Source organism: Microtus pennsylvanicus, chromosome 3 (genome assembly GCF_037038515.1).
Source record: "Microtus pennsylvanicus isolate mMicPen1 chromosome 3, mMicPen1.hap1, whole genome shotgun sequence".
Taxonomy (NCBI): domain Eukaryota; kingdom Metazoa; phylum Chordata; class Mammalia; order Rodentia; family Cricetidae; genus Microtus; species Microtus pennsylvanicus.
In genome coordinates, this window is record NC_134581.1 from 62,076,440 (window position 1) to 62,102,751 (window position 26,312).

General features: G+C 44.5%; 1 protein-coding gene across 1 annotated transcript in view; it reads left to right on the plus strand.

The window, feature by feature from the left end:
• The window catches only part of Rec114 (REC114 meiotic recombination protein), an 89,515-nt gene that overhangs the window by 47,342 nt on the left and 15,861 nt on the right, over positions 1-26,312 (plus strand). Inside the window, exon 3 of the mRNA XM_075967772.1 lies at positions 25,264-25,347. Coding sequence (XP_075823887.1) covers positions 25,264-25,347 — 84 coding nt within the window. The remainder of the gene's footprint in view (positions 1-25,263; positions 25,348-26,312) is intronic.

Below are 26,312 nucleotides of genomic sequence, written 5' to 3' on the forward strand. Positions count from 1 at the left end.
GTAGGAAAATGAAAACCCATCTCCATCTTGCTTTACCCTTTTCTCTTTGCTTCCCAAGAATACATGCAAAAGATTACATAAACATCTCCCCAGAGAAACTAGACATACAAGTGTAGAAAGAAGTGTGGATATATGAGGGAGGTGTGTGTGTGTGCATGTGTGTGCACCTGTGAACAGGGAGCAGAAGGACATTTTCACAAGAAAAGTAGAACTGAAGCGTGGTGGTACAAACCTATAATCCCAGTACTCAGAGACAGAGGCAGGAGGTTCCTGAGAATGAAGCCAACTTGGGCTACAGAGTGAGATCTTACCTTAAAAACTCAGACCAGGGTTGGAAAGATGGCTCAGCGATTAAGAGCACTGGCTGCTCTTCCAGAGGTCCTGAGTTTATTTCCCAGCACCCACATGATGCTCCCAATCTGGTGACCTCTTCTGGTCTGCAGGCATACGTGCAGACAAAGTTCCTGTATACCTAAAAAAATAAATCTTAAGAAGCAAAGCTCAAACTAAAACAACAATGAAAACAGGAATTATCTCTGTGGTTGTAGAATGTATGGGCAGTAGGTTAGGTGGGGTGGTTGAGGTCATAACAGTATTCCCTCTCTATTTGGACAATAGTTAAATATATGTGCATGAACTGTTATCAGTTGACATACTGAAGTATTTTTGTTTCTGTTTGGTTTTCTGTTGTTGTTGCTGTTGTTGGTTTTGTTTTTCAAGGCAGGATTTCTCTGTCAGCCCTGACTGTCCTGGAACTTGATTTGTAGACCAAGCTGCCTCAAACTCAGAGAGATGTGCCTCTGCCTCCCAATGCTGGGTTTAGAGGTGTGCCACCACCACCTGAGGTTGTAATTTTTTAAGCAGTATGAAAGCCTAGAATTTCTGCCTTCATTTTGTGTCATTTTAAAGTAATGCTTTTAGTTTCATGTGTTGTGTGTGTGTGTATGTGTGCGTGCGTATCTGTATGTGTCCCACATCCATGCAGGTGCCCTTGAAGATCAATACGCTAGACAAATGCATCTGTGTGAAGAAGGTGTGATGCTGTGGAAAACAAATTAACTGTTTCAAGCAAGAAGACAGTCCCAGTCGGGCAGGGGGGAGAGGGAGAGGCAGGCGGATCTCTGTGAGTTCAAGGCCAGCCTGGTCTACAGAGAGAGTTCCAGGACAGGCTCCAAAGCTACACAGAGAAACCCTGTCTTGAAAAATCGAAAATAATAAAAAAAAAAAGACAGCCCCAAATTTGCATTGGTAAGCTTTGTCTTTCTGTAATGTATTCATGGCGATATATTATGCAAGCTGAGTAAGTCACTATTAACTGGAGCTTGAAGAAAACGGGTTTGTTTGTATGTGCCATCTGGAAACTCATAGTACAATTTAGGATAAGGTGCACTTTATCCTAAGTTTCCTTCTGTTGAAGGAAGGGTGGGAAAAGCATAATTCATAGGAAGGTCTTTAATGGCAGGGAGACTTTATCTCAAGGGTCTTTGCCAGTTTTACTGTTGAGGAGAGACAGCTGTGCTGTGGGATATTTGTGCACTGTATGAAGATGTGTTTTTGTGATTGGTGTAATAAAAAGCTGGGCGGCCAGTAGCTAGGCAGGAGAGTGTAGCCGGGCGGAGAGAACTCTGGGAGGAACAAAGGAGGGTCAACCAGCAAGATGCAGAGGAAGCAGGGTGGGCGGTACAGAGGTGAGGTAACAAGCCACATAGAAGGACAGAGAATGGAAAATATGAATTAATAAAAGTTATATGAACTAGTTTATAATAAGCCTAAGCTAAGGCCGAGCTTTCATAATTAATAAGTCTCTGTGTCATTATTTGTGAGCTGGCAGTCACAAAAGAAAAAGAAAAATACACAGCTGGTCTCAGGTTGTGTTCTGCAGAAAGCAGGGCCTGAGAGGCAGCTCTGTGATGAGAGCTGTATATGTCAAGTTTGCTTTCTTGTGAAATAAAGATTATATTCTTACTGCTGATGTGGTTTATATTATACTAAATGCGTGTTCTTTTGTAAATATTCACAAGATCTGAGAGACGTACAGGATCTGTGAGCATAGCTCTGAGGGTGAAGGTCTTAGCAAGGAGAGTCAGAGATTTAAGTGTGCAGAATGAAACGCTCGTACACCTCGCATCCTCCGTGGCCTTAAATAGCAAGTCCCGTGGAAGAGAATAAAAATGTCCAACCTGAAGATTAAATTTCTGCAGTAGCCTCACCTTATCATTCTAATTAGCTTTAGATTTCATTTGGCTAAATTTTATTAGTTAAAATTTTATCATGGCATCAATATTTGAAATGGTATGACTTTGTGAAGTCCTAGCCAGAATACAGTTACCTCCCCCAAACCATTCATGACTGATGATCTGTATAGAAGGCATGTACTGACTGAGACTGAAGTTAAATGACTTTTTAAAGCCATTTATAAAGAACTACAAAAAGATTTAAAGGCTGAAGATATTTGGTTACAAAATTATTTCAAACAGGAAAAAAAACCCATAAAGTGAAAAGAAAGGCCATCTCATCTACCACCCAGCTTCGACATTCATTAATGTTGGCCAGTGTGTTTCAGTGCTACTGAATTTCACCACTACAGAGCTTTAAAGTGGTCAGGATTAGACAGAACTCCAATCTTACTTGCAAGGATGCAGTTAGTTCAACTCTTATACTTTCACTGTTAGGAACACAAAATAGTATGGCTACTTTGGCAGAAAGTCTGGCAGTTTCTTTTAAAGTTAAATAATGCTCTTAGGTGGAAAGACTCTTAGATATTTATTCAAAAGAAATCAAAATGTATTTTCACGCAAGCGTTACTTCTCAAAGGCTGGCTGTGGTTGTGTTATCCCCTCAAATCGGTAAGCCAGTGAAGGGATAGAGAACAGCAGCCCCACCTTGCTGTTCTCCTCAGTATCTGGGATTACTGATACCGGCTGCAGGGGTCAATCCCACTCACATTTGCAAGTAAAAGAAGCCAGACTCTTAGTATGGAGGGTGCTGTTCCCTCTGCCTTACATTCTGGAAAGGGGGAAACTAGAAGGGCAGAAGAGACAGTGACTGGCAGCAGGGAGGAGCAGGGTGGAGGTTGATTACAGGGTCTGAGCAGGTAATTTGGAGAGATGATGAGCATGTTGTCTTGACTGTTTTGGTGCACAGCTGTAGTTTGTCAAACTCAGAACTGTACATGAAGGTGAATTTTACTGTGTATAAATTCTCCTTAATAAGTCTGACTTTCTGACTGTTTTCCTTTACAGATATAACTAAAATGTCCATTCACAGGCACACATGCGCATAGGCACATACCCACACAGGGAAGAGGGCAGAAAGGGACGGAGGGGAGATGTGAACGAATTTGAAGTGATGCGTCATGTCTTGGGTTCATTCAGAATCATCCAGTAGCTATCCCGGAATGTGTGTGGGTGGGCTTTCCTAGGAGCTCAAGGCCCTGCTGCAGTGTTGGGTGGGTGGTAAATGGAATGTCATCTTTTTCCACTTGGTTTTTCTGATAATAATGATCTTTGGCATCTTTTCATCTTGGTAGTCCAGGTCTCCTTACCTCTGAATTGTGTTTTGTTCTGTCTTGGTTCTGTACCCATTCTGCTAGCTTCTTCCTTTTCCCAGCCTGCAACTGGCTTTTCAATTAGTTTATGGTAGCTTTCATATAAGTGTTAATTTTGTATGTAGTTGGATTTGTCAATTACGTTCATCATGGGTTTTTTTTAAAGCTCTTTTTATTTTATGTGTTTGAGTGTTCTGCCTGCATATATTTATGTGCACCGTGTGTATATCTGTTGCCCACAGAGACCAGAAGGAACTTGAGTGACAGAGAGTTGTGAGCCCCCATGTGGGTTCTGGGAACTCAACCTGGGTCCTCTGCAAGAGCAGCAAGTGCTCTTAATTGCTGAGCCATCTCTCCAGTCCTCTTCCTGCCCTTCATATCTTATTAAGAGATTGTTCTGTAGAAATATTTCAATGTTTCTGTTTTAACATCTGTCTCTAACCCTTGGTGTGATGTTGATGTAGATTTTCATCTGTACAGTGGATTGTCCAGACACCATCTTATCTTTGGCCATTAGGGAGTGCTGTCCTGCCTGCTGCCAGTGTTCCTTCTCCGGGCTTGCTTGGCAAGGACCCCAGCCCTGCCTTTTGCCCACAGCCAGCAGTTACTTCCTTTCCTTTGCGGCTGCCTAGGAGCAGTCACAGACGTGCCTTTGCTTGCTTCTTCAGAAATAAGTTATTTCAGGTTCCCCTCAGGAGTGTGTTTGGTAGGAGTTTGGACAGAGAAGAGCGCAGTTTTCACACTGGGCAGGCTTGGAATGGTTTTACGTTACTTTTAACTTACTACAGCATCGATTACGCTGTGTGAACACTTGGACAGGGGCATGAACACGGACAATCCATTTGCCTCTGTTTTAGTGTACGTTTCAAAACAAAACCCTGGACCTTGTGTTACCTAGATTTGTGTTTTACACAGGGTCTCTCTGTAGCCCCGGCTGGGTCCTCTTGGGCAGGTGGCACACCTGCAGTATTGAACTTGCATCTTGCTTTCTACTCAGGCTGCACCTTCTTTTCCTTGCCCATGCCTTCCCCCTCTGTTCCTTTTGACATTTGTATTTGCCGTCTGTGCAAACAGCACCCCCTTTCTCCGCTTGGAAAACTCCTGCTATTCGTCTTCATTTCTCGTTTCACCTGAGTTAGCCTTGCACAGCTATTAAAATAACAGTAAATGGCCTACATATGTTTGTGAGTGACCTGGTATTCACTGTTTGTAGTAATCTTCATGTATATAATTGTTTAAATTTTTCTATAAATTAGTTCAACAGTCTGTATAAGTTTTCAAATAAACTATGTCTGTAGCATATTCTGAGGTCCTGCTGTGTGTACTTAAACTGCTTGTCTCAATAGTTAACTCCACTAAGGTTCCTGTAGAAATAGCTTTTGGTGGTATTTGCCGTGTGGGGCCTTTTTCTGCCCACCTTTGACACAGATAGTTGGCACCCTCTTCTTGTTTACCCTTTGCCCTGTATGTGATTTTGTCTTTTCTTTCCCGTCAGTCAGGTGCACTCTCCGCCTTACACTGCCTAAAGTTCACAGGAAATTTTCTGGGTATTTCTTGGCTGTTGTAACTATGGGGGAGCCATGTTCTTAGCCTGAAGAGCCTCTTTTAGATTTTTGTTCTTGGGGAGAACCTTGAAGATCTGCCTGAGAGCGCTGGTTCATACAGAGAACACACACATCCTTTTTGAAATAACAAATAATAAATACCCCAAGGCCTTTTCTTTTTGTGAGTAAACATTTCCATGTTGGTGTAGTTGCTTGGTAAAGAGGCCTCCATAGAGCATTGTCGACCCATTGTTTACTTACTGAGTCCTCTCCGTACTAACCAGCAAGGAGGCTTCCTTGTTAATGCTAGAAGCTGATTTGAATCTGGTCTTCTATTGCATCCATTTCCTAACAATGGAAGGTAGTAAGAACTGAGGAGAAGGGTTCTTCACTGTGACCCTTCCCTTTTTAAAATCTGCGTGTCGTCTTGGTTCTGCTGTTGATCTGACTTCTTATGGTCTAAGCTGTACCGAAATGGCGAGAGGTGGCCTTTGTACCAAGGCAGCTTGTTTGCTGTGCTGTTAGACTCACTGCTGCTTACGAAATCTAAAACGGTGCCTATGATGCTGATGTCAAGTGGCTGAGTGCCACTAGAAGTGAGTGAGTTGTGTTTAATAGTTTAGGAATGCCACAAGAAGTCAACATGACGTGTGAGCAGAGCATATGTAACTGGTTTGATAAGAGTGAGATTTTAATTCACACATGCATGTGTTTCTATCAGAATAATATCCAGGCATTATTACAGTTGGAGTGAGGGAGCAGATGCAAATTCATGAGTGGCTTTTATAAATGCTTTTGTGTACTTGGGAGACCAATGGTCATGCCAGGTGTGACTTTCCTTTGGAACCTGGAGAGCAATATAGGTCTGGGAGGTTTGTGTACTTGCTCCACGGGAGAGTTTTCTAAAAGTTTCCATATAAAAATGGAAAGCTTTGGTGTATCAAATGACATCTGTAATGAAACTAAAACAAAAAAAGGTCTTAGAGGAAGGAAGCCTTTCTAGCCAGTTGGTGGCACACACCTTTAATCCCAGCACTGGGGAGGCAGAGGCAGGCACATCTCTGAGTTCAAGGCCAGCCCGGTCTACAGAGCAAGTTCCAGGACAGCCAGAGCTACGCGAAGAAACCCTGTCTTGGTGGGGGGAAAACACAATAAAAAAAGACTTTCTCAATTAGAAATGAAACCTACATTTTAAAGTTAGGTGCAGGAGTGCACGCCTTTAACCCCAGTATTCCAACACACTGGAGGCAGAGGCAGACAGATCACTGTGAGTTCCAGGCCAGCCTGGGCTACATAGTGAGACTGCTTCTAAAACCAAGCCAAACCTTATGCTATGTAGAATAAAGGATCGATACAGGAAAGATGCATAGAATAAATAAGAAAAATTGATATAGTTTGCTGTACGAAGCCATCCAGACTTTTATATGAAGAAAACAGCATAAACAAGGGTTGAAAGCTGGAACTCATGGTAGAATGCTAGTTCAGACTGAAGCATTCATTTCCTGTGTGTATAAATGCCTGAAACTCAGTTCATGAAGTATAACCCAGCTAAAATGAGCAACGAAGATACTGCCTACAGCAATGTGTGTATAACTTACTTAAAAATACATCAGATGCCCATAGCTGCCTGAATATGTATTAGGTGCAGGTTGGGTCTTAACAAGAATGTGACCTCAGGGTTGGGCGTAGGGAGGGCACCTGGGTGGCACGGCTGAGAGAGGACTTACTCTTCCAAAGCAGCGTGCTTTTACCTTTTATTCCCCCGCTCTTCATAAAAACAAATATCAGATAGCTACTGTACTGTGTGCATACCACATATTTTATCTTCACAGCCAACAGCGGTCAGAGCATAAGGTGATGCTGATATTTTCGTTATAACAAGAGTTCACTAGAATTGACAAAGCTGTAAGACTGCTGTGTCAAAAGCAAGGCCCAGAAGCACAGAAAGGCGGGGGAAATATGACAAGAGCTGTCCAGGCAGGTATCAGCAGAGTCTGGGCATCGCTTTCTCAGGAAGTGGGTCCTAAGCACCTGCGGTCAAGGCAAGGGCCATTTCTGCGCATCCCCGCAGCTTCCTATGCTTGCCTAGTTGTGCACTAATTTCCATTGTAGTCAGGAGTTTGTTTGCTTGTTTCTTCCTAAGCTAAGAGCCCCTGAGGTCAGCCTCTGTTATGTTCTCTAAGTTTGCTGCTGTCTCACACACAGAAGACTGCTTGTTGAGTGAATAAGTAGAATAAATGTTTTCTTTCATTTAATATGGAGAAATTGAATTTTAGCATGCAGCCTTGCTAGGAGAGTGCTGGCGCCCTTGTGCTCATTTGTGCCTGAGGCGTAGTGTGGGGTTTCTCTCCGACACCTTCTCATTGCTTGTCAAAGACCTTCCTGCTACCATACAGTTGTTAACCTTTGACCCCGTTTTGCTTCTTAAAATGACATGAAGATAATTTAAAATATATTAAAAACAAAACATGGGCTGAGAGTAGAGCTTTATTGGTAATGTACTTGCCTGGAACATGCAAGGCCTCAAGTTCAGTCCCCAGTAGTGCCTCCCCCCCTCAAAAAAGAAGAGATTCTCAAATGTTCATGGTGTTCTTCTCGTTGCAATAAAGTTATAAGCGCCCATAGCTGTCCCCTTTGCAAAGTGAGGGTTTCTTCAAAGTTGTTGGGTCCATATGGTAGACATTGAAAATGATAATCCTCACAAAGACATGGTAGCATGACAAAAGGCTCTGCTGTGATTTCAGTAAACAGCAAAATTTAGAATATAAATACAGATTAATTATAATTATAAAATATAAAGAACAGCTAGGAAGAAATACTTTGCAATGTGGAAACAAAAGGGATGCCTGTTTTCTATAACTAGAATTAACCTGAGTACCAGTGGCTAAAAATCCACCTTTTTCCTCACCCTCAATCCTTCCCTTCCCCTTCAGCCCCTCCCTCCCATCAGCCCCCCTCCCCTTTTCTTTCTTCCTCCTCCTCTTTCTTCAGATCCCCCCTCCTCTCTCTCTCTCTTTCTGTATGTGGACAAGGTAATGCATACCTGTAATCTCAGCACTTGAGAGACTGTTGAGTTCAAGGCCAGCCTGGGCTACCTGCCAGGATCCTATTGGGGGTGGGGGATGGACTTGGATGGGAGCTACCAGGCTACCACCATTTCCTTTCTCAGATTCTTTTTTATTTTTAAAAATGTTTTTTAACTTCCAAATAATTCTTTTACTTAAATGTGCTCTCTGACAGTTTTACACATGTGCATAGTACAAACCGACCTCACGCTCCCCCATCTCTCTCCTGCCTTTGTCTATTGCCCGTGTTCCCTGTGAATCTCTGTATCACTCTTACATCTATTAGTTTGTTTTTGTGACCCCCTGAGTTTATCAAGGGCCATCTATAGTGGGCTCAGCAGTGGGTACACAGCCTAAGACGATGACTGCTCTTCTCCCAGAATCTGTCTGTAACCAATAGTTCTGTAGTAAAGGGTAGGGCCTCAGGGCATGACAGGGCAGGTCTTCTGGGCCCACCACAGGCAACTGCAGTTGTATCCTGATTGCATGGTTGTGTGAGGATTGCACTTTATAGCCCTCGCCCTACCTTCTGGCTCTTACATACTTCAGTCTCCTCTCTAAGCTTTTAGGTACTTACTGCCCACTCTTCTACTGTGATCCCTGAGCCTTAGAGGGGGCAGTATAAATGTCTTGTTTGGTGTTGAGCCCTCAACTGTCACTTGTTCTTACCTTAGGCAGCACCATTTGTTGAAGATGCTGTCTTTTCTCCAGTGTGTATTTTTGGCGTCTTTGTAGTTGTGTGGACTTCTATCTGGGTCCGCCTCTGTCCTGCTCCATTGAGCTATGTTGCTGCTTTTGTGCCCAACTCTGCTGCTTTGATCACTGTGGCTCTGCAGTCTAACTTGAAGTCAGGTATGGGGATGCTTCCTGCAGTGTTCTTCTTGTTCAAAACGCTTCGGCTACTCTTGGTCTTCTGCACGTCCATATAAATTTTAAGATTGATTTTTCTATGTATGTGAAGAATGACCCTGGAATTTTGATTGGGGTTGCATTGATGTACATTGCATTTGATAGGATGGTCATTTTCACAATATTAATTCTATCTGTGAACATGGAAGGTCTCTTTATCTTCTAGTGTCTTTTCCTATTTCTTTGATGTTTTAAAGTTTTCATTGTAGAGTTCTTTCTTGTCTTTGGTTTATTTCAAGGTTGGTGTTCATTTGTTTTCTTCTTGTTCTTCCTCCTTTTCCTCCTCATCCTTCTTCCTCCTCTTTCTTCTCTTCAGTGTTATAACGCTATAAAAGATTTTCGCTGATTTTTTTTTCCATTTTGTTTATCATTGGTATGCGGGAAGACTGCTGATTTGTGAGCTGATTTTGTGTATCTTGCCACTTTCTAGTTTTTGGTGGAATCTCTAGAGTCTTGTGTATAAAATAGTATTATACATTGACAATGTTTTTTTCTGTTTGTGTCTTTATTCCATCCTGTTTTGTTGCTCTCGCCAAGGCTTCCAGCACTATATTGAAGAGGAGTTGAGAGTGGCCATCCTTGTTCCTGATCTTAGTGGCCACACTTTCGGTTTTGCTCTCCTCACCATCATGTTGACTAAGGCTTGTTGTATGTGGCCTTTCTTATATTACAGTATGCCTTCTCCTTCCCTGGCCTCTCCGTGACTTCTGTCATGAAGGGTGTCCGATTTCATCAACCCCTTTCTGTATCTGTTGAGATAATGTGTTTCTGTTGTTGACTCCATTTGCGTAATGGATTCTATTTATTTACATTTGTTAAACCATTGCTTCATCTCTGGAATAATCCCAGTTTGATCACAGTGGTGATCTTTTTGCTATAATCTTAAATTCGGTTTATAAATGTTTTATTGACAATTTTCCCATCTATTTAATAAAGGAGATCAGTCTAATTTTTATTTAGTCATTATCTCTTTCTGGTTGTGGTATTAGTGTAGTACTGTCTTCATTAAGCCTGGAAGTATTCTTTCTTATTTTAGGAAATAAGTGAGTACATGGTGTTAGTTCTTCCTTGAAGGTCGGGTAGAGCCCTGCAGAGATTCACTGGCCCTGGGCTTGTTTCTCAGTAGACTGTTTTTACTGCTCCAGTCTGGTTATCCATTGCTGGTTATAGATCTGTTTAAATTATTTTGTCTTGGCTTAATTTTGTTAGGTCTTATGCATCTAAAACTACATCCATTTCTTTTAGATTCCCCCCCCCAATTTTGTGAAATATAGGTTTTTAAAATATGGTTCCTATGCTTTTATGAATTTCATTGATGTCTGTTGTAATGTCTCCCTTTTCATCGCTGATTTTATTTGCATTTTCTTTTTCTTGGATTAATTTGGCAAAAAAAATTATCAATCTCTCTTATCTTTCCAAACAGAGCAAAATAAAAACAAAAAAAAGCTCTTTGTTTTAGTAATTCTTTGTATTTTTTTCTATTTCTAGTTCATTAATTTCTGTTCTAATCTTAATAAATTCTCCCTATTTACTATTTTGGGTTTGATTTGTTGTTCTACATGACCTTAAGGTGCATCATTAAGTTAGTTGAAATCTTTCTGATTTTTTTTTCAACGTAGGCACTTAGTGCTATGAACTTTCCTCTCTTTCAGAACTTCTTTCATTGTATCCTATAAATTTTGGCATTTTGTGTTTTTATTTTCATTCAAATTCTAGGAATTCTTTTTTATTTCCTTAATTTCTTTAGTGACCTATTCATTGGTCAATGACTTCACTGTTACTCTCTAAGAATTTATGGACTTTGTGTAGTTTCTCTTGGTTTAGTATCTAGCTATATTCAATTGTGCTCACAATGGATGTTATTTTGATTTCCCTAAATTTGTTGAAGCTTGCTTTGTGTCCTAACACATGATCCATTGTGGAGAAGTTCCATAACCTGCTGAAAATTATGTGTATTCTTTAATGTTTGGGTGGAATCTTCCACAGATGTCTGTTAGATTCATTTACTTTATAGTTTCATTTAACTCTAATGTTTCTGTTTTTTGTTTGTTTGGTTTTGATCAGATGACTTGTGTATTGTAAGAGTGGAGTACTGAAATCACCTACTGTTCTCTGTGTTGGAGTTAATCTGTGGTTTTATACCTAATAGTATTTGTTTTATGAAATTGAGTGTACCTGTGTTTGGTTCATAAATGTTTAGAATTACAATGTCCTCTTGATGGTTGTTTTTTAATGAGTATGAAGCGATCTTTTCAAGATCTCTTCTGATTAGTTTCATTCTGAAGTCCATTTTCTCTGGCATTAGAGCGCTCAGGCCTGATTGTTTCCTTGCCCATTTGCTTGGGATACCTTTTCCCATCCTTCTACCCTGAGGCAATGTCCGTCTGTGCTGATGAAATGCGGTTCTGGGAGGCAGCATAAAGACAGGTCCTGTTTAATAATCCAATCTGCTACTCTTTGTATTTGGAGGTTCGGGACAATAAGTATTCAGAGTTACTATTTAAAGATGTGTATTGGGGGATGAAAACCTGAAGCATGACTGTGACCGAAGACGGCACATGCCACCATGCAACCCCTCGGTGGAGACAGCAGCGGCAGGGGAGTCTGCAGAGCACACAGTGTCCCTAGAAAAGCTGGAGATGTCAGACTGCAGGTGATGCCATGGCCATGCTGTAGCCAGAACCACGCCCATGCTGTGCGCTGCTGCTGACCAGAAAGGCAAGGAAGCATCTTTTGCAGTGGGTGACTGCAGACTCAGTTGAGAATGAGAGACATAGAAGGCTTCAGTGACCACCTTTCCCCTCAAAATTTTTCCCACTCCCCAAAAAGAAACGGTTTAGACAGGAAGCCATTGAAGAGAACTCTTTAAATGTGGTAAGGCTGCTGAAGTGTAGCTCTCCACAGTTGGTGGCGGGGGTGAGGTGGGGAAGGTGTAATGATAAAAAGAGGAAGGTGAGGTGGGTACCTTTTGGAGGGCGCTGCCAAGGTATGCCACTAAGCAAGCACATCTGATGTAGCAGAGTTGGTGCAAGAGGCTTATAGGGGGAGGGGGAGGAGAGAGTGGAAGACAGAGCAGGGAGAACAGGGAAGAGACGAGAGGAAGAAGGAAGGCGAGAGGCAAGAGAGCGAGCTGTGCCTGACAGGCCCTTTGAAGGGGTGCACATGTCACGTAGCTGATGGTGGAAAGGCACCTGGTGTCGGGTGAATACATAAGCTAACTGTGTCGGCAGCAGAGGCAGGCTGCTACAACAGCAGAGACTAACAGAAACAATCAGAATCAACTAGCCAGGGCCTCACAGACAGAAGCAATTATGGGTCTGATGTAGGTCCACTGCATACATGTTGTGGTTGTGTAGCTTGGTATTCTTATGAGACCCCTAACAGTGGGCGTCGGGGAATGTCTACTCTTTTGCCTGCACTTGGGACCCTTTCCTCCTGCTGTTAGGATTTAGCAGCAGAAGGTACTTTGGTAGATCTAGGCCAAGGAATACCGCAGAATCACACCACACAAAGACACTTATTGGGAGGGTGTTGAAAGGCTGCCTCTAAGCGGGGACAAGTGAAAGAGAGACAGAGTGGACCGTGATGACGGACTTTTTTTTTTAAAGATTTATTTAGGGCTGGAGAGATGGCTCAGAGGTTAAGAGCATTGCCCGCTCTTCCAAAGGTCCTGAGTTCAATTCCCAGCAACCACATGGTGGCTCACAACCATCTGTAATGGGATCTGGTGCCCTCTTCTGGCCTGCAGGCATACACACAGACAGAATATTGTATACATAATAAAGAAATATTTTTAAAAAAAAGATTTATTTATTTATTATGTATACAACATTCTGCCTTGATGTATGCCCACACGCCACAAAACAGGTGTTTTGGAGAGTTTCTGGGGGTAACGTTAAGGGGCAGGGGCCTCAGTGGAGGGGAGAGAGTGGGGCTTTTGACTGGTTTGAGTCTAGGTCCAGGGCTGCAGCATCTGCAGAAAGCAGCAGGGGAATAAGGGTCTAGAGGTAGGTGGGCTGGGGTCCAGGGTGGACCACCTAGGGCCCCAGGGGCTGAAGAGCAGGTTCAGAGCAGGAGGGGGACATGGTCTTTTGCTGTGACTGGGTTTACAGCACCCATGTGTGACGGGGGCATGAGGGTCTAGAGGTGACTAGATTATCTTTAAAATATAAATACATTAAAACAACTTGTATTATTATGAAGTTAGGTCTTGGAGTTTCTTTTTTTGAATCAATTTCTTATGATTATATTTTTAAATTTAATGTTTCTACATTTCACCAAATATAGTTAGATCTGTGTTTTTACCGGGTTGCTAAAGTTACAATTGTTCAAGGTATATTGGCAGTTGCCTTTTAAGGAATGTTATGAGCTGAGCCAGGTCTCAGCATATACTGAAGCTCTAAGCCCAGTGTGATGGCATTTGGAGGTCAGGCCTTGGCACATGGCTAGATATGGATGGTGTCATGAAAGGAAATCCCTAGTGAAGTTAGTGACTTTGCAAGAAGAGAGAACTCTCTCAAGCATGCGCCAAGAGAGACCATGTGAGCACAGTGAGTGGGTGGTTCTCCACCACCCAAGAAGTAAACCTTGACTCCTCCTTCGCGGAGCTGCCAGTTCATGATTCCAGATGTCTCAGCCCAGAACCGTGAGAAGGAAATGCCTGTGGCATGCCCAGTGTGCTAGCGAGTTTATGTCAACTTGGCAAAGCCAGAATCAATTTGCAAGAGGAAACCTCAGTTGAGAAGATGCCCCCACCATGCTGGCCCAAGTGCTGCCTTTATCGAGTCATGACCGATGTGGGAGGCCAGCTCGCTGGTGGTCCTCAGTGCTGTAAGAAGGCAGGCTGAGCAAGCCAAGAGCAGCAAGCCAGTAAGTGGCACTCCTCCATGGAGTCTGCCTCAGTTCGTGCCTCTAAGTCCCTGCCTTCCCTGGGTGATGGACTGCGGACTGTAAGATGAAATAAACCATTTCCTCCCCAAGTTGCTTTTGGTCATGGGTGTTTTAACACAGCAACAGAAACCTGTCTAAGACACCCAGCCAATGAGCTAAGTGTGGGCAACTTTTCATGAATAGGAAATGTTATTGGGGGCACATAATATCTACTTTTATCTTTTCCCATAATCCTTTTTGTTTATTTTGTGTATATGTGCTTGTCTATGTGTATGTATGTATGTATACACATATGTTGGACATGTGTCCATGTGGAGGCCACCTTCCTTTTTGGCATAGGGTCTCTCACTAAACCTGATGATTGCCTGTGTGACCAGCAAGTCTTAGGGATCCTCCTGTCTTTATTTTCTGGTTCTAGATTACAGTTGCATGCTACCAGACCTGTCGTCTGTCTGTCTGTCTGTATTAACTGGGTACTGGGGACCTGAACTCAGACCTTCTTGTTTGCCCAGCAAGAACTTACTGTCTGGGCTATCTTCCCAGCCCCTCCCCCAATTCATTTTATTAAGAAGGAATTGAACATAAAGACCACTTTCTATAGCTTTAAGCTACCAACACAATTAGCATTCTGATTATTAGTGTTCTGAGCGTCTGAGACAGACACCCACAGTTAGCCTGAAAACAACCTGCTGTGGACTTTTATGATCTTAGGAGTCTGCAGGAAAACTCGATTTCCCTGGGAGTGCTAAATCATAGAAATCAGAGCCAGGATAGGAGAGGGTCTCCCCAGGAGGTAAGGAAGTCTCAGGCTAACGCCTGCGGAAAGTAAACTACTATCGCACAGGACTATTAGAGAATGTGTAGGTAGAGGGCTCAATACCAGCGAAGTCGTGTTCAGGGAATGTGCTGGAAGATGCTGACAAGCCAACGCCCTGGTGTTTTATGAGACTGCCCATTAGATCCTCATTCCTTTCTGGGAGCTGAGAACAGGACTAGACGTGTTGTTCTGTGACCTTGACCCTTCCTTGTCTTAGGCGTCAGGGTGAGAAGACTCCTGGGACTTCATGGAAGTTTCTGATCTCCACATCTCCCGTTTACGAGTCAGGTGTGCAGAGTTCATCTACTCCGTTCTTCCTGTGTATTCCCTCGCAGGTCATATAAGAGATTTTATTTTTATTAAGAAAAACAGCAAACGATCGACAGATTCGAAGCCTGTTACATCTTAGAGACATTATCTCTTGAAGTTGTATAAGATCGGAGGGGTTGGCAAGAGGACATAAGAGGCCCGTGAAAGATGGCGAAGGCTGTTTTAGTAAATCAAGAAGGAAGATGGCAGCGTCAGCATGGATGAAAGGGCTTGATGGAAAATCTGTACAAGGGAAAACAGCAGTTCCGAAATGAGTCTGAGGAAGGAGAGATGGAAGGTTTCTGGTCTCCTCAGCCTTCTGAAGGTGGCCTCTCTCCCTCATTCTCTGAGGTTAGGAATTCAGCAAAGAGCCAGGGCTAGAAGCAGTTACATACGCTGACAGCCACCTGTCTGTCTCTGGAGCGAGGGCAGGTAAGAATCCAGCCTTGTCTGGAGCCTGTGAATGGGGGCAGCTGATTTCCCAAAGGAAAAGGAAGGTGTTCACATAAAGAAGAGTACGTGCTATGTAGCTACAACCGACAGATGTTCATTTTGTTGTGGAAAGAAGTCTTTGGTCCAGTGCATTTGAGCACCTGCTTCTGCACGCTCTGTGCGTTCTCTCTTGGCCCGAAGGAAGCAATGTTCTGCGCTGCTGTACGCTGGGAGCACAGGGTCTAGTTCTGATGCTTGGGAGGCTTGGCTCCGTCTGCTCCTGTTCTGCTGTCTGCTTGTAGAGCCGAACAACAAGTAATTTTGAAGACAAATTTCGGCCAACAGGCTTAGTATTTAAAACTTAAAAACTACTGTATCACATTGTCAGAAGATAGAAAAATGGTATCAGTTTGACCTCTAAAACCCTTTAGCATAACAGGAAGGCCTTTTTGAGAAACTGCGGCTCCTTGCTCAGCCTGCACCACAGCATGTGGGGTGCTCTGCACTTGCAGCCACATTGCCTTCACCCACACTGCACCGGCTGCTGCTTTACTCAGGGCCTTCTACTTGTCCTTTAAATGACAGCGTAGGATCGGGGAAGATGCCGGCAGCTTCTCTTTATTGAGGTCTAATTTACATAGACTGAAAGTCATCTGGGTGCCCTCCACCCCCACCATCAATATAAATATCTTGTTACCCTCAGAGGAGGCCAGCAAAATGCATATGTATGTGTATATATGTGTGTGTGCGTGTGTACACATATATGTTAGATCTTATATCTGTTGCCATCTTGACCACAGTCATGTTTTGTTTGTTTGTTTTCAATGCTGAGCACATGTAGCTTTTTAAACATCCTTCCCTGTCTGTGGGATCAGCACTGCAATTTCAGTTTGTTGTTGATTCATTTTTTTTTTGACTGAATAATTGTTATTAGCATGTTACACTAATATTTAATTTGGTGATTTCTGGTCAGACATGATCCTTTCATTGTGAAGTGCTAATTGTTCTTTGTACCCCTTAAAAGAGTTTTGGGGGTTTTAGGCAAGTAGTTAAAGGACTTATTAGTTTGACCACCTGGAAACTTGTTTTGATCCTCTCAGGTGGGTGTAGAGTGGCCTCACCCTGCGGCTAATTCAGCAGCATTTTTGAGGTGTGCTGTGTCCTGAACAGGCTCTGCATTCCGGGAAGGCTGTCAGCATCCCTGGGGCAGGTTCCTGAAGCTCTGCCAAAGAGCAGTCGGCTCTTCCAGCCGCTTCAGTATGTTCCCCATCTCTGTAAGACTACAAGCTCAGCAGGTTTCCCTTTTCTTTGTGAGTCTCAATTTTTGTCTTATTAATTTTTAAAGATTTTTAAGATGGGGATTGGCTGGATAGATGGCTCAGGAGTTAAGGGCACTTGTTTCTCTTACAGAGGACCTGGATTTGATTTCCAGTACCCACATGGTGACCACAACCATCTGTAACTTCAGTTCCAGGGGATCTGATGCCCTCTTCTGACCTTTGGGCTCCAGACATAGCACATGATGCACATAGATACATGCAGGCAAAACACTCACATACATAAAATAAAATCTATAAATCTTTGGGGTTTTTTTGTTTGTTTGTTTGTTTTTTAAATATTTATTTATTTATACAATATTCTGTCTGTGTGTATGTCTGCAGGCCAGAAGAGGGCACCAGACCTCATTACAGATGGATGTGAGCCACCATGTGGTTGCTGGGAGTTGAACTTAGGACCTTTGGAAGAGCAGGCAGTGCTCTTAACCACTGAGCCATCTCTCCAGCCTTTTTTTTTTTGAGGCCAGCCTGATCTACAGAGCAAGTTCCAACCCTGTCCTTTTTTTTTTTTTTTAACTTTCAGGTTTTGGGGGATTTTTATTATTATTATTATTATTATTAAGAACTTTTTAAATACAATCTTTTCTTATTTTACATAGCTATCCCTGTTTCCACTCCCTCCCCACCTCTCACCCCACCCTTCCCCCCATCCTCCCCCATCCACTCCTCAGAAAGGGTAAGGCTTTCCATGGAGAGTCAACAAAGTCTGACACTTCACTTCGAGGCAGGTCCAAGACTTTTTCTCCTGTATCTAGGCTGATCGAGATATCCCTCCAAAGAGAATGTGCTCCAAGATGCCACAGTTCAAGCTCTAGGGATAAATCCTGGTCCCACTGCCAGTGGCCTCACAGACTGCCCAAGTATTATAACTGTCACCCACATTCAGAGGGCCTAGTTTGATCCTGTGCAGGTTCCCCCACTATCTGTCCAGAGCCAGTGAGCTCTCACTAGCTCAGGTCAGCTGTTTCAGTGGGTGTCCCCATCATGGTCTTGACCCCTTGCTCATATTATCACTCCTCCCTCTCTTGAACTGGACTCTGGAAGCTCGACCCAGTGCTTACCTGTGGATCTGTATCTGCTTCCATCAGTTGCTGGTTGAAGACAATTAAGATGGTCATCAATCTGATTACAGGGGAAGGCCGGTTTAGGCAGCCTCTCCACTGTTGCTTAGAGTCTTAGCTGGGGTCATTCTTGTGGATTTCTGGGAATTTCCCTAGTGCCATGTTTCTTGCTAGTCCTTTAATGGCTCCCTCAGTCAAGATACTGCTTTCCTTTCCCTCCGTCTCTGTCTTTCCCCCTTCTTGAACATCCCATTCCCTTGTGTTTTTCTCTTCCCTCCCCTTTTTCCCCTCCCCTTTCACCTTCCCTTCCCCACCCCCCACACTTCCAGTTTTTTTTCAGGAAATCTTGTCTGTTTCCCCTTCCCAGAGGGATCCATGTAAGTCTCTCTTAGGGTTCTCCTTGTCACCTAGCTTCTCCGGGGTCATGGACTATAGGCTGATTGTCCTTTGTTTTATGTCTAATATCCACTTAGGAGTACATACCATGTTTGTCTGTCAGGGTCTGGGTTACCTCACTCCAGATGTTTTTTTTTCTAGTTCCATCCATTTGCATGCAAATTTCAAGATGTCATTGTATTTTACCACTGAGTAGTACTCCATTATGTAAATGTACCACATTTTCTTTATCCATTCTTCAGTTGAGGGGCACCTAGGTTTCCGGGTTCTGTCTATTACAAATAATGCTGCTATGAACATAGTTGAGCAGATGTCCTTGTGGTATGAGTGTGCATCCTTTGGGTATATATGCCCAGGAGTGGGAGGCATCACCATCCCTGACATCAAGCTCTATTGTAGAGCTACAGTACTGAAAACAGCTTGGTATCGGCATAAAAACAGACAGGAGGACCAATGGAATCAAATCAAAGACCCTGATATTAATCCACACACCTATGAACACCTAATTTTTGACAGAGAAGCTAAAATTACACAATGGGGAAAAAGCATTTCAGCAAATGGTGAAAGCATAACTGAATGTCAACCTGGAGAAGAACGCAGATAGATCCATATCTGTCCCCATGCACAAAACTCAAGTCCTCAACATAAAATCAGCCACACTGAACCTCACTGAAGAGAAAGTGGGAAGTAGCCTTGAATGCATGGGCACAGGAGACCACTCCCTAAATCTTTTTTTTTTTTTAATGTCTGAGACAGGATCTTACGTAGCCCAGGCTGGTCAGATCACCTCATTGTACCATTTTTCTCTACTCCGGTATGCATGTTTGAAAATTTACATCATATGATACAAAAACTGAATCTTTGATGAAGGCAGGGGATGGGTTGCAAGTTTTAGGGCAGTCTGGACTATGTGATGAGACCATGTCTCAAAAGTGAAAGCAGAAAATAGATCTCCAAGCGAAAGGTTTCACTTGGGAATAAACAAGGAAATAAGATTGTAGTCTGGGAAACTCTAACAGTGCAAGGGTCCTCTGGTTGTCTTGAGGCTTTGTTAGGAAGGATAAAGGCTTTGTAAGGCACTTGGGAAGAAAGCCTGTGGACACGGGGCCCTGTGGAGAGCTAGAGAGAGAGAGAGAGAGCTGATTGGCCCAACCTGCAGTTACATTTGAGGCCACTCACAGAGCGTAGCAGGTGGCTTTGTTGGAGTGAGCATGTGCGACAGGTCCTGCAGCAGGTTCTTTATGACCCAGCCTCTTGACTCGGGTCCCATGAGTGGCAGCGATGACTGGTGTGGTCAGTGTCACATAGTGGACCTTGATAGTGGGTGCTGTTTACTCTTTATTTGCCTTGCCTTTAAATTGCCTGTGTTCAGCATGAGACCAGCTGGCTGTGTTTCTGGTACATACCAGGCACAGCATCCAAACCCAGGGGTTACTGTCTAGTTTCAGCCTGGATGTGATCATCAGTCTGAGATGTGATGCTTGTTTTTGTGGAAAGTGTGGGGTAGCCCCTTGAGAATTAAACCATTGTTTCTTCTCTGTTGCAGCATTGTAGATTTTTTAGTGCAGTACAAATATCCACATTCAAGTCTTAGACTAAAACCTAATTCTGACTCAGTTACAGATTGTTTTGATTGCCTATCGCATTGCTCTTTTTGTTAACTTAATAAGTATCCATTGGTCTAACTGTTGAAAGCGCACGTTTTTAGGTCCCTAGTTCCTCTCGCTTCCTTTTTATTCCCTCACATTTTGTGCCCTGCAAAGACTCTGCTATTATGGGTATTTACCCTGTTTTCAGTGTAATCTGAACCTCATAAACCCAGAGCTTTCGAAGTGGATAGAAACACACACACACCCCTGAAGCTTCAGGCAGGATCTCATTTTTAAATACATCACCTGGCACCTGAGTGCCTCTTCCCCTTCATCAAGAAACCTTTGGCACCCGGAGCTTGGGGCTGAAAGGATTATCAGCGGCTAGTCATTCGGCTGTTTTTGTAACCACAGTCTCCTGTGCTGTGTCCTCAGATTCAGGGGCTTTGTAGCAGGTGGGAATGTTCTGTCATTTTCACGAAAGTGAAGTGCCCTGTTCACTTCAGAGCTCATGAAGTCGCACTTGGCATGGGTTTAAAGCTATTTGTCTTGCTCAGTACCACTCACCCTACCTGCCATGACATCCTCCTGGGTAGCAACTGGCTGACACTGGCCAGCAAAGAGCCAGGAGGCACCTGAGGCTGGGTGGAGAAGCAGGCCCGCAATCTCAGCATTTGGGAGGCTGAGGCAGGAGGACCCCAACTTAGAGGCCAGTATGAGCTACATCGTGAGAGCCTGGAGAGGGGAGGGAGTGTGCATCTGAGCCATTGAAGAAACGGGTTCAGTGAGGGAAGGACACCTGGGAGGGCGAGGGCAAAGGTGTTCTGGCCATCCTTGGACTTCGCTTGTTCACAGTTGGCCTCAGCATCCAAATCTTTGGGTCCTTTGCTACCCCTCTTGATGGCTTCCTCTTTGTTTATCGAGACTTTTTATTGTTATTTTTTGGGACTCACTTGGGACCTCACTGTATAGCTCAGGCTGACTTTGAGCTTTGGGCAATCCTTCTGGCTCAGCTTCCCGGAAGCTGGGATTATACACACGAGTCACCATGGCAAGCCTTAGGTGTGATTTGGGGGATCAAGGACCACATGGTGACTCGATTCTGGAAGTGAGCTGCAGGAAAGCCATTGTGTGCTCTGTCCTCACAGAGACGTGACTGCAGGGCCCCTTGGAATCCAGTGCCATTCTAGCCAAAGGGCCTCTGGGATACTTTGCCCAAGCCCAACAAAGTACAGGTGATCAGAGTGTGAAAAGAGAAAGGGGAACTCAGACGAGGCAGAGACTGGCCTCTCCATTCTGTGGTGCAGGCAGACTGGATATGAAAACAACAACCAAGCTGGCTTTCAATTATTATTTCATTTTAATCTATATATTTAAAAATGGATGTGATATAAAATACATTATTAAATTCTACTGTTTTTAGGACTACATTTCAAATTAACTAGCAAAACATAGTTAGCATCCTTTGGGGCTGGGATGCAGCTCAGCAGGAAAGAACTTGCTGCACAAGCCTGACTACCTGGACTTGACCCCTGGGGCATCGGAAATGGTAGACAGAGAGGAAACATCCCGTCAACTGCCCTCTGACCTCCACATATGTATGCACCATTGCACGCGTGTACATATACACACACACCAATAATAAAGAAAACATATATAGTACCCACTGTGAGTGTAAAACATGCTGGATTTCACAGACCAATTTTAATTACTTTAAAAATATATTATTTCACTGTTTATTTTGTCTACATATTGACATTTTCATATGTTAGGTTAAATAAATTATTAAATTATTTATATAAAAATAATATATAATCAAATTATTAACAATATATAAAATATTAAAGTTACTTGTGCTGGTATATTTTTAAAATGATGACTAGGAAATTTTAAGTTCCATATGTGGCTCAGATTCTGTTTCGGCTGCACAGCGCTGATGGAGTTTTCATTTCCATAGCTGAGTGTTGTTGCCTTCCACAGCACACACAGTGCACTTGGTGTGCACTTGACTTGTTTCTCATTTAAAAATGCAGGTGAGGAGGTGTCCTGGGGGGCTCAGCAGTGAGGAGCTGGGGGGCTCAGCAGTGAGGAGCTGGGGGCTCAGTGAGGAGCTGGGGCCTCAGTGAGGAGCTGGGGGGCTCAGTGAGGAGCTGGGGCCTCAGTGAGGAGCTGGGGGGCTCAGTGAGGAGCTGGGGGCTCAGTGAGGAGCTGGGGGGTTCAGCAGTGAGGAGCTGGGGGCCTCAGTGAGGAGCTGGGGGGCTCAGCAGTGAGGAGCTGGGAGAGGGGGCTCAGCGGTGAGGAGCTGGGGGGGCTCAGCGGTGAAGAGCTGGAGGGCTCAGCGGTGAGGAGCTGGGGGGCTCAGCGGTGAGGAGCTGGGGTCTCAGCGGTGAGGAGCTGGGAGAGGGGGCTCAGCAGTGAAGAGCTGGGGGGCTCAGCAGTGAGGAGCTGGGGGGGGTCAGCAGTGAGGACCTGGGGGGGCTCAGCAGTGAGGACCTGGGGGGGCTCAGCAGTGAGGACCTGGGAGAGGAGGCTCAGCAGTGAGGACCTGGGAGAGGAGGCTCAGCAGTGAGGACCTGGGAGAGGGGGCTCAGCAGTGAGGACCTGGGAGAGGTGGCTCAGCAGTGAGGACCTGGGAGAGGGGGCTCAGCAGTGAAGATCTGGGGGGCTCACTGAGGAGCTGGGGGGCTCAGCAGTGAGGAGCTGGGGGACTCAGCAGTGAGGAGCTGGGGTCTCAGCAGTGAGGAGCTAGGAGAGGGGGCTCAGCAGTGAGGAGCTAGGAGAGGGGGCTCAGCAGTGAGGAGCTGGGGGGCTCAGCAGTGAGGAGCTGGGAGAGGGGGCTCAGCGGTGAGGAGCTGGGGGGCTCAGCGGTGAGGAGCTGGGGGGCTCAGCGGTGAAGAGCTGGGGGCTCAGCAGTGAAGAGCTGGGGGTGCTCAGCAGTGGGGAGCACTTACAGCTCTGACAGGAACTGGGTTTGGTTTCCTGCTCAGAACCCACTGTAACTCCTGTTCCAGGTGATTCAGGGCCCTCTTCTGGACTGTGCAGGCATTGCAGACATGTGATGTGCATATATACATGCGGGCAAAACACTCATACACATAAAATCTTTTTTAAATTGCAGCAAGGGCTGACGAGACATGGTACCTATCACTAAGCCTAAAAACACGAGTTCAGTCCCCACACACGTGGTAGAAGGAGAGGACTGATCCCTGCAGGATGTCCTCTTACCTCTGCACTTCCTGATGACACCCCTCCACCTGTCCCTCCTGCCAAATAAATAAAATGCAATCAAATTTAATGCAGTAATGCCTATCCCATCCATGCCCCAGGTCAGGAAGAGTGTATACTGACCTGTAAATTGTCCCTAACACTTTCACTATTAGGTTAAATGATCAGCATTATCAGAATTATCAAACTGTCCCCGTTAAGTACTGCACGAATGTGTACTCTTTGCCGTCTCCACAGCCTGCCACCTAGAACAACAGCTTATTATTTGGGGTGTCACAATTACATTTTTTTTTACGAATTTGAGAGTTTTTGTTTTGTTTTTATTTTGAGACTAAGTCTCATTATGGAACTTGGGCAGACTTTAAACTTGTGGCAATCCTCCCGACTCAGGACTCCTGAGTCTTTCAGGTATGGACCACCATGCCAGCCTGAGAAGGTCTGAAGAAGAAACCATAAATGTTTTGCCTGATTTTTTTGTCCTGTTTTAACAGAGAAACTATTGGTGACTTTCTAAGGAAGTGGAAAAGTTTAATCTCTAGGGATTTAGAAAGAGCAAACTGGGGAGGCTGGAATGGCCAAGGGCATTTTCATTTGCTTGCCTTGACCTTTGAGTTCTTGACCTTCTCAGGTAAAGAGACTGTACGCAGGGAGTTTTCGCTGTCTGGGCAATCAGGCTGAACACATTCCACCTCAGGCTGCTTCCCTAGCAAGGTGCAGGCAGCTTAAGAGCTGCAGACCGCAGGGTCCTTGATGTCTGTTCTGCAGACAGCGCCAGACCCTCTTGGCACTCTGTGAAACTTGTGTGCCCTCTGCTGCCCTTTCTGCCATTTTCTTCCTTTTCCCCCTCTGTCAGATGTAAACAAAGAACTGAATACTCAAAAAAAAAAAAAACCCCACATGGCCTCATATTCTCCATTATTGGGAAAATAAGGTTCTTATGATGAGGAATCTCACCATGCTGTTAAAAGTGGGTCTGATGAACTCAAAACCGAGAATTGTGAGGCCTGTGTCAGGGGAATAGAAGGTCGTTTGAGTAAATCTGGGCATAGAAATGTGTTTTACAGCAAGTGTGGATGTGAGTTTACTACTTCGGTATCATTTTAATACAAAGAGGTCAAGAACCATTTTTCAAATGAGTGCCAGGACTTGGCACTGGTGAGGCGTTCACCTTAGCATTTGGTGGCATTGCTTCCATGGGTGTGAATTAAGAAGGTACCAGCTTGTTCAGAGGAAGCGAAAAGTTTATATCCCCAGGTAGTAACACTGCGGCCGATGTAATCAGTCACATCGGGCCAAATTAGTAAATCCAGGTCTAATCTGAGTCGAGCAAAGCAACTCCTGGGTGACTCTTGGGAAGGCAGGGGAGGAATCACATGGCAAATATGGTGACCACGTCTTACAAGACAGGTGTGGTCTTGAGTAGCCCCGGGAAAAGGCTGACTTTTGGCGGGCTTTTTCAGGGGCAGGGTCTGGCATGGGAGAAGTGAGACCAGAGCGTGGAATGGGGCCCCTACCTGGAGATCCCCAACATTCCAACCTTTTTGGATATATGTGGGCTGTGGTCTTCTTGCATATATGGCACCAGTTCAAGTCTGACTACTTCCTGTGGGCATGGGGCAACATAGGGAAGGGGAATCAGGAGTCGGTGGGGTCACGTTCAGTGGGAGGTGTGGGCAAAGGAGCATTTGGTTAACTGCCATCCTGGAGACCTCAGATATTGGTTTCTTTGAGGAAACAGAGAAGGGTAAATTGCTAGCAGGAAAAAAAAGCCAGATTATTAACACCTGCCCTGTGAGTGTGGTTAGTCGTGGGAAAAGAATGAAACAGAGATGTGCCCTGGTTGTACAGAAGAGGCAAGGATAAAGGAGCCAGGAGAAAGAGCAGAAATGCCCTTGAGTCTGGAGAGGTGAAACCAGCACCTGTGTCCCAGGAGCTTGGGGAAGTGGCACGCTAAATCAAGGCTTGATGTGTCTGCTGTTTCCCTGGAGGTTGAGAGAGCATCCGTCCTGTAAAGGTGTCGCTATGAGTTAAGAGATAGTGGAGCCTTTTTATGAATGGGCATGCAGGTAAAGTCAGCCTGTCACCGAATCTCCAGGGTCCCTTGCTGCTTCTGTCGCTAACCCCACCTAATTCATGTTTCAGGAAGGGTTTTCGCTCGTGGGCAGCAAGAGCTGGTTGAAGATTGTGAGGCGCATGGACTGTCTTCTGTTTGGAACAACGATAAAGGCAAGATGATGACACAGAGCTGTGTGGCCAGCCATGTTTATATAATGCCCACTCTTCCTATTGCTGTGTGTTTGGCAGGGTTGGGTATGGGGAGCCTCTCGGGGTAAGGGGACCATTGATGGGAAGATAATGTGTTGAAGAAAGGTTTGCCCAGTAAGCAGGCTGACTGGTTGCTATGGCGCTGGGTTGTGCAGCTTCTCTGCTCTGAGCACTGGGGGCAGGTGGCTTGGCACCTGCCTGGTTAGTTAGATGTTGAAAAGGGTATCTTTGATAATTCCATTGAATGTGTATTTTTACTTTTTCTTAGTGTAATATTAAAAAGTAAGATCTGGATGTGGTGATTGCATGCCTTTAATCCCAGCATTTGGGAAACAGGCAGGCTGATCTCTGTGACTTCAAGGTCAGCATAATCTACATAGTGAGTTCCAAGTCAGCCAAGAGCATAGAAACTCTGTCTCAAAACAAAACACAAACAAAAAAGTCCCTGACCAGTAAGATGGCTTAGTGTGTAAAGGTGCTTGCTGGCACACCCAATAGCCTGCCTGTGTTCAACATGTGGGATGCATAAAGTGAACAGAGAGAACCCAAACCATAAACTACACTCCAGCCCCCATGGGATGGCGCCTTGGACAGATCACAGCCACCTGTGAATCAGCTCCAGGGGATCTTATTCTCTCTTCTAACCTTTGTGGCCACCCACACACATATACACATAAATATATAATGCAAATAAATCTTTAAAAGTTAAAATTCCTTTTTATTTGTTTGCTAGCTGTATTAAACATGAAGGATTATCCTCATGAAAGAAACTTACAAATTCATCACCTAGATGATGCCCCTTAAAAAATAACCATGAAAAGCCGGGTGGTGGTGGCACATACCTTTAATCCCAGCACTCAGGAGGCAGAGACAAGAGGATCTCTATTAGTTCAAGGAAAACCTGGTCGATCTGTAGAGTGAGTTCA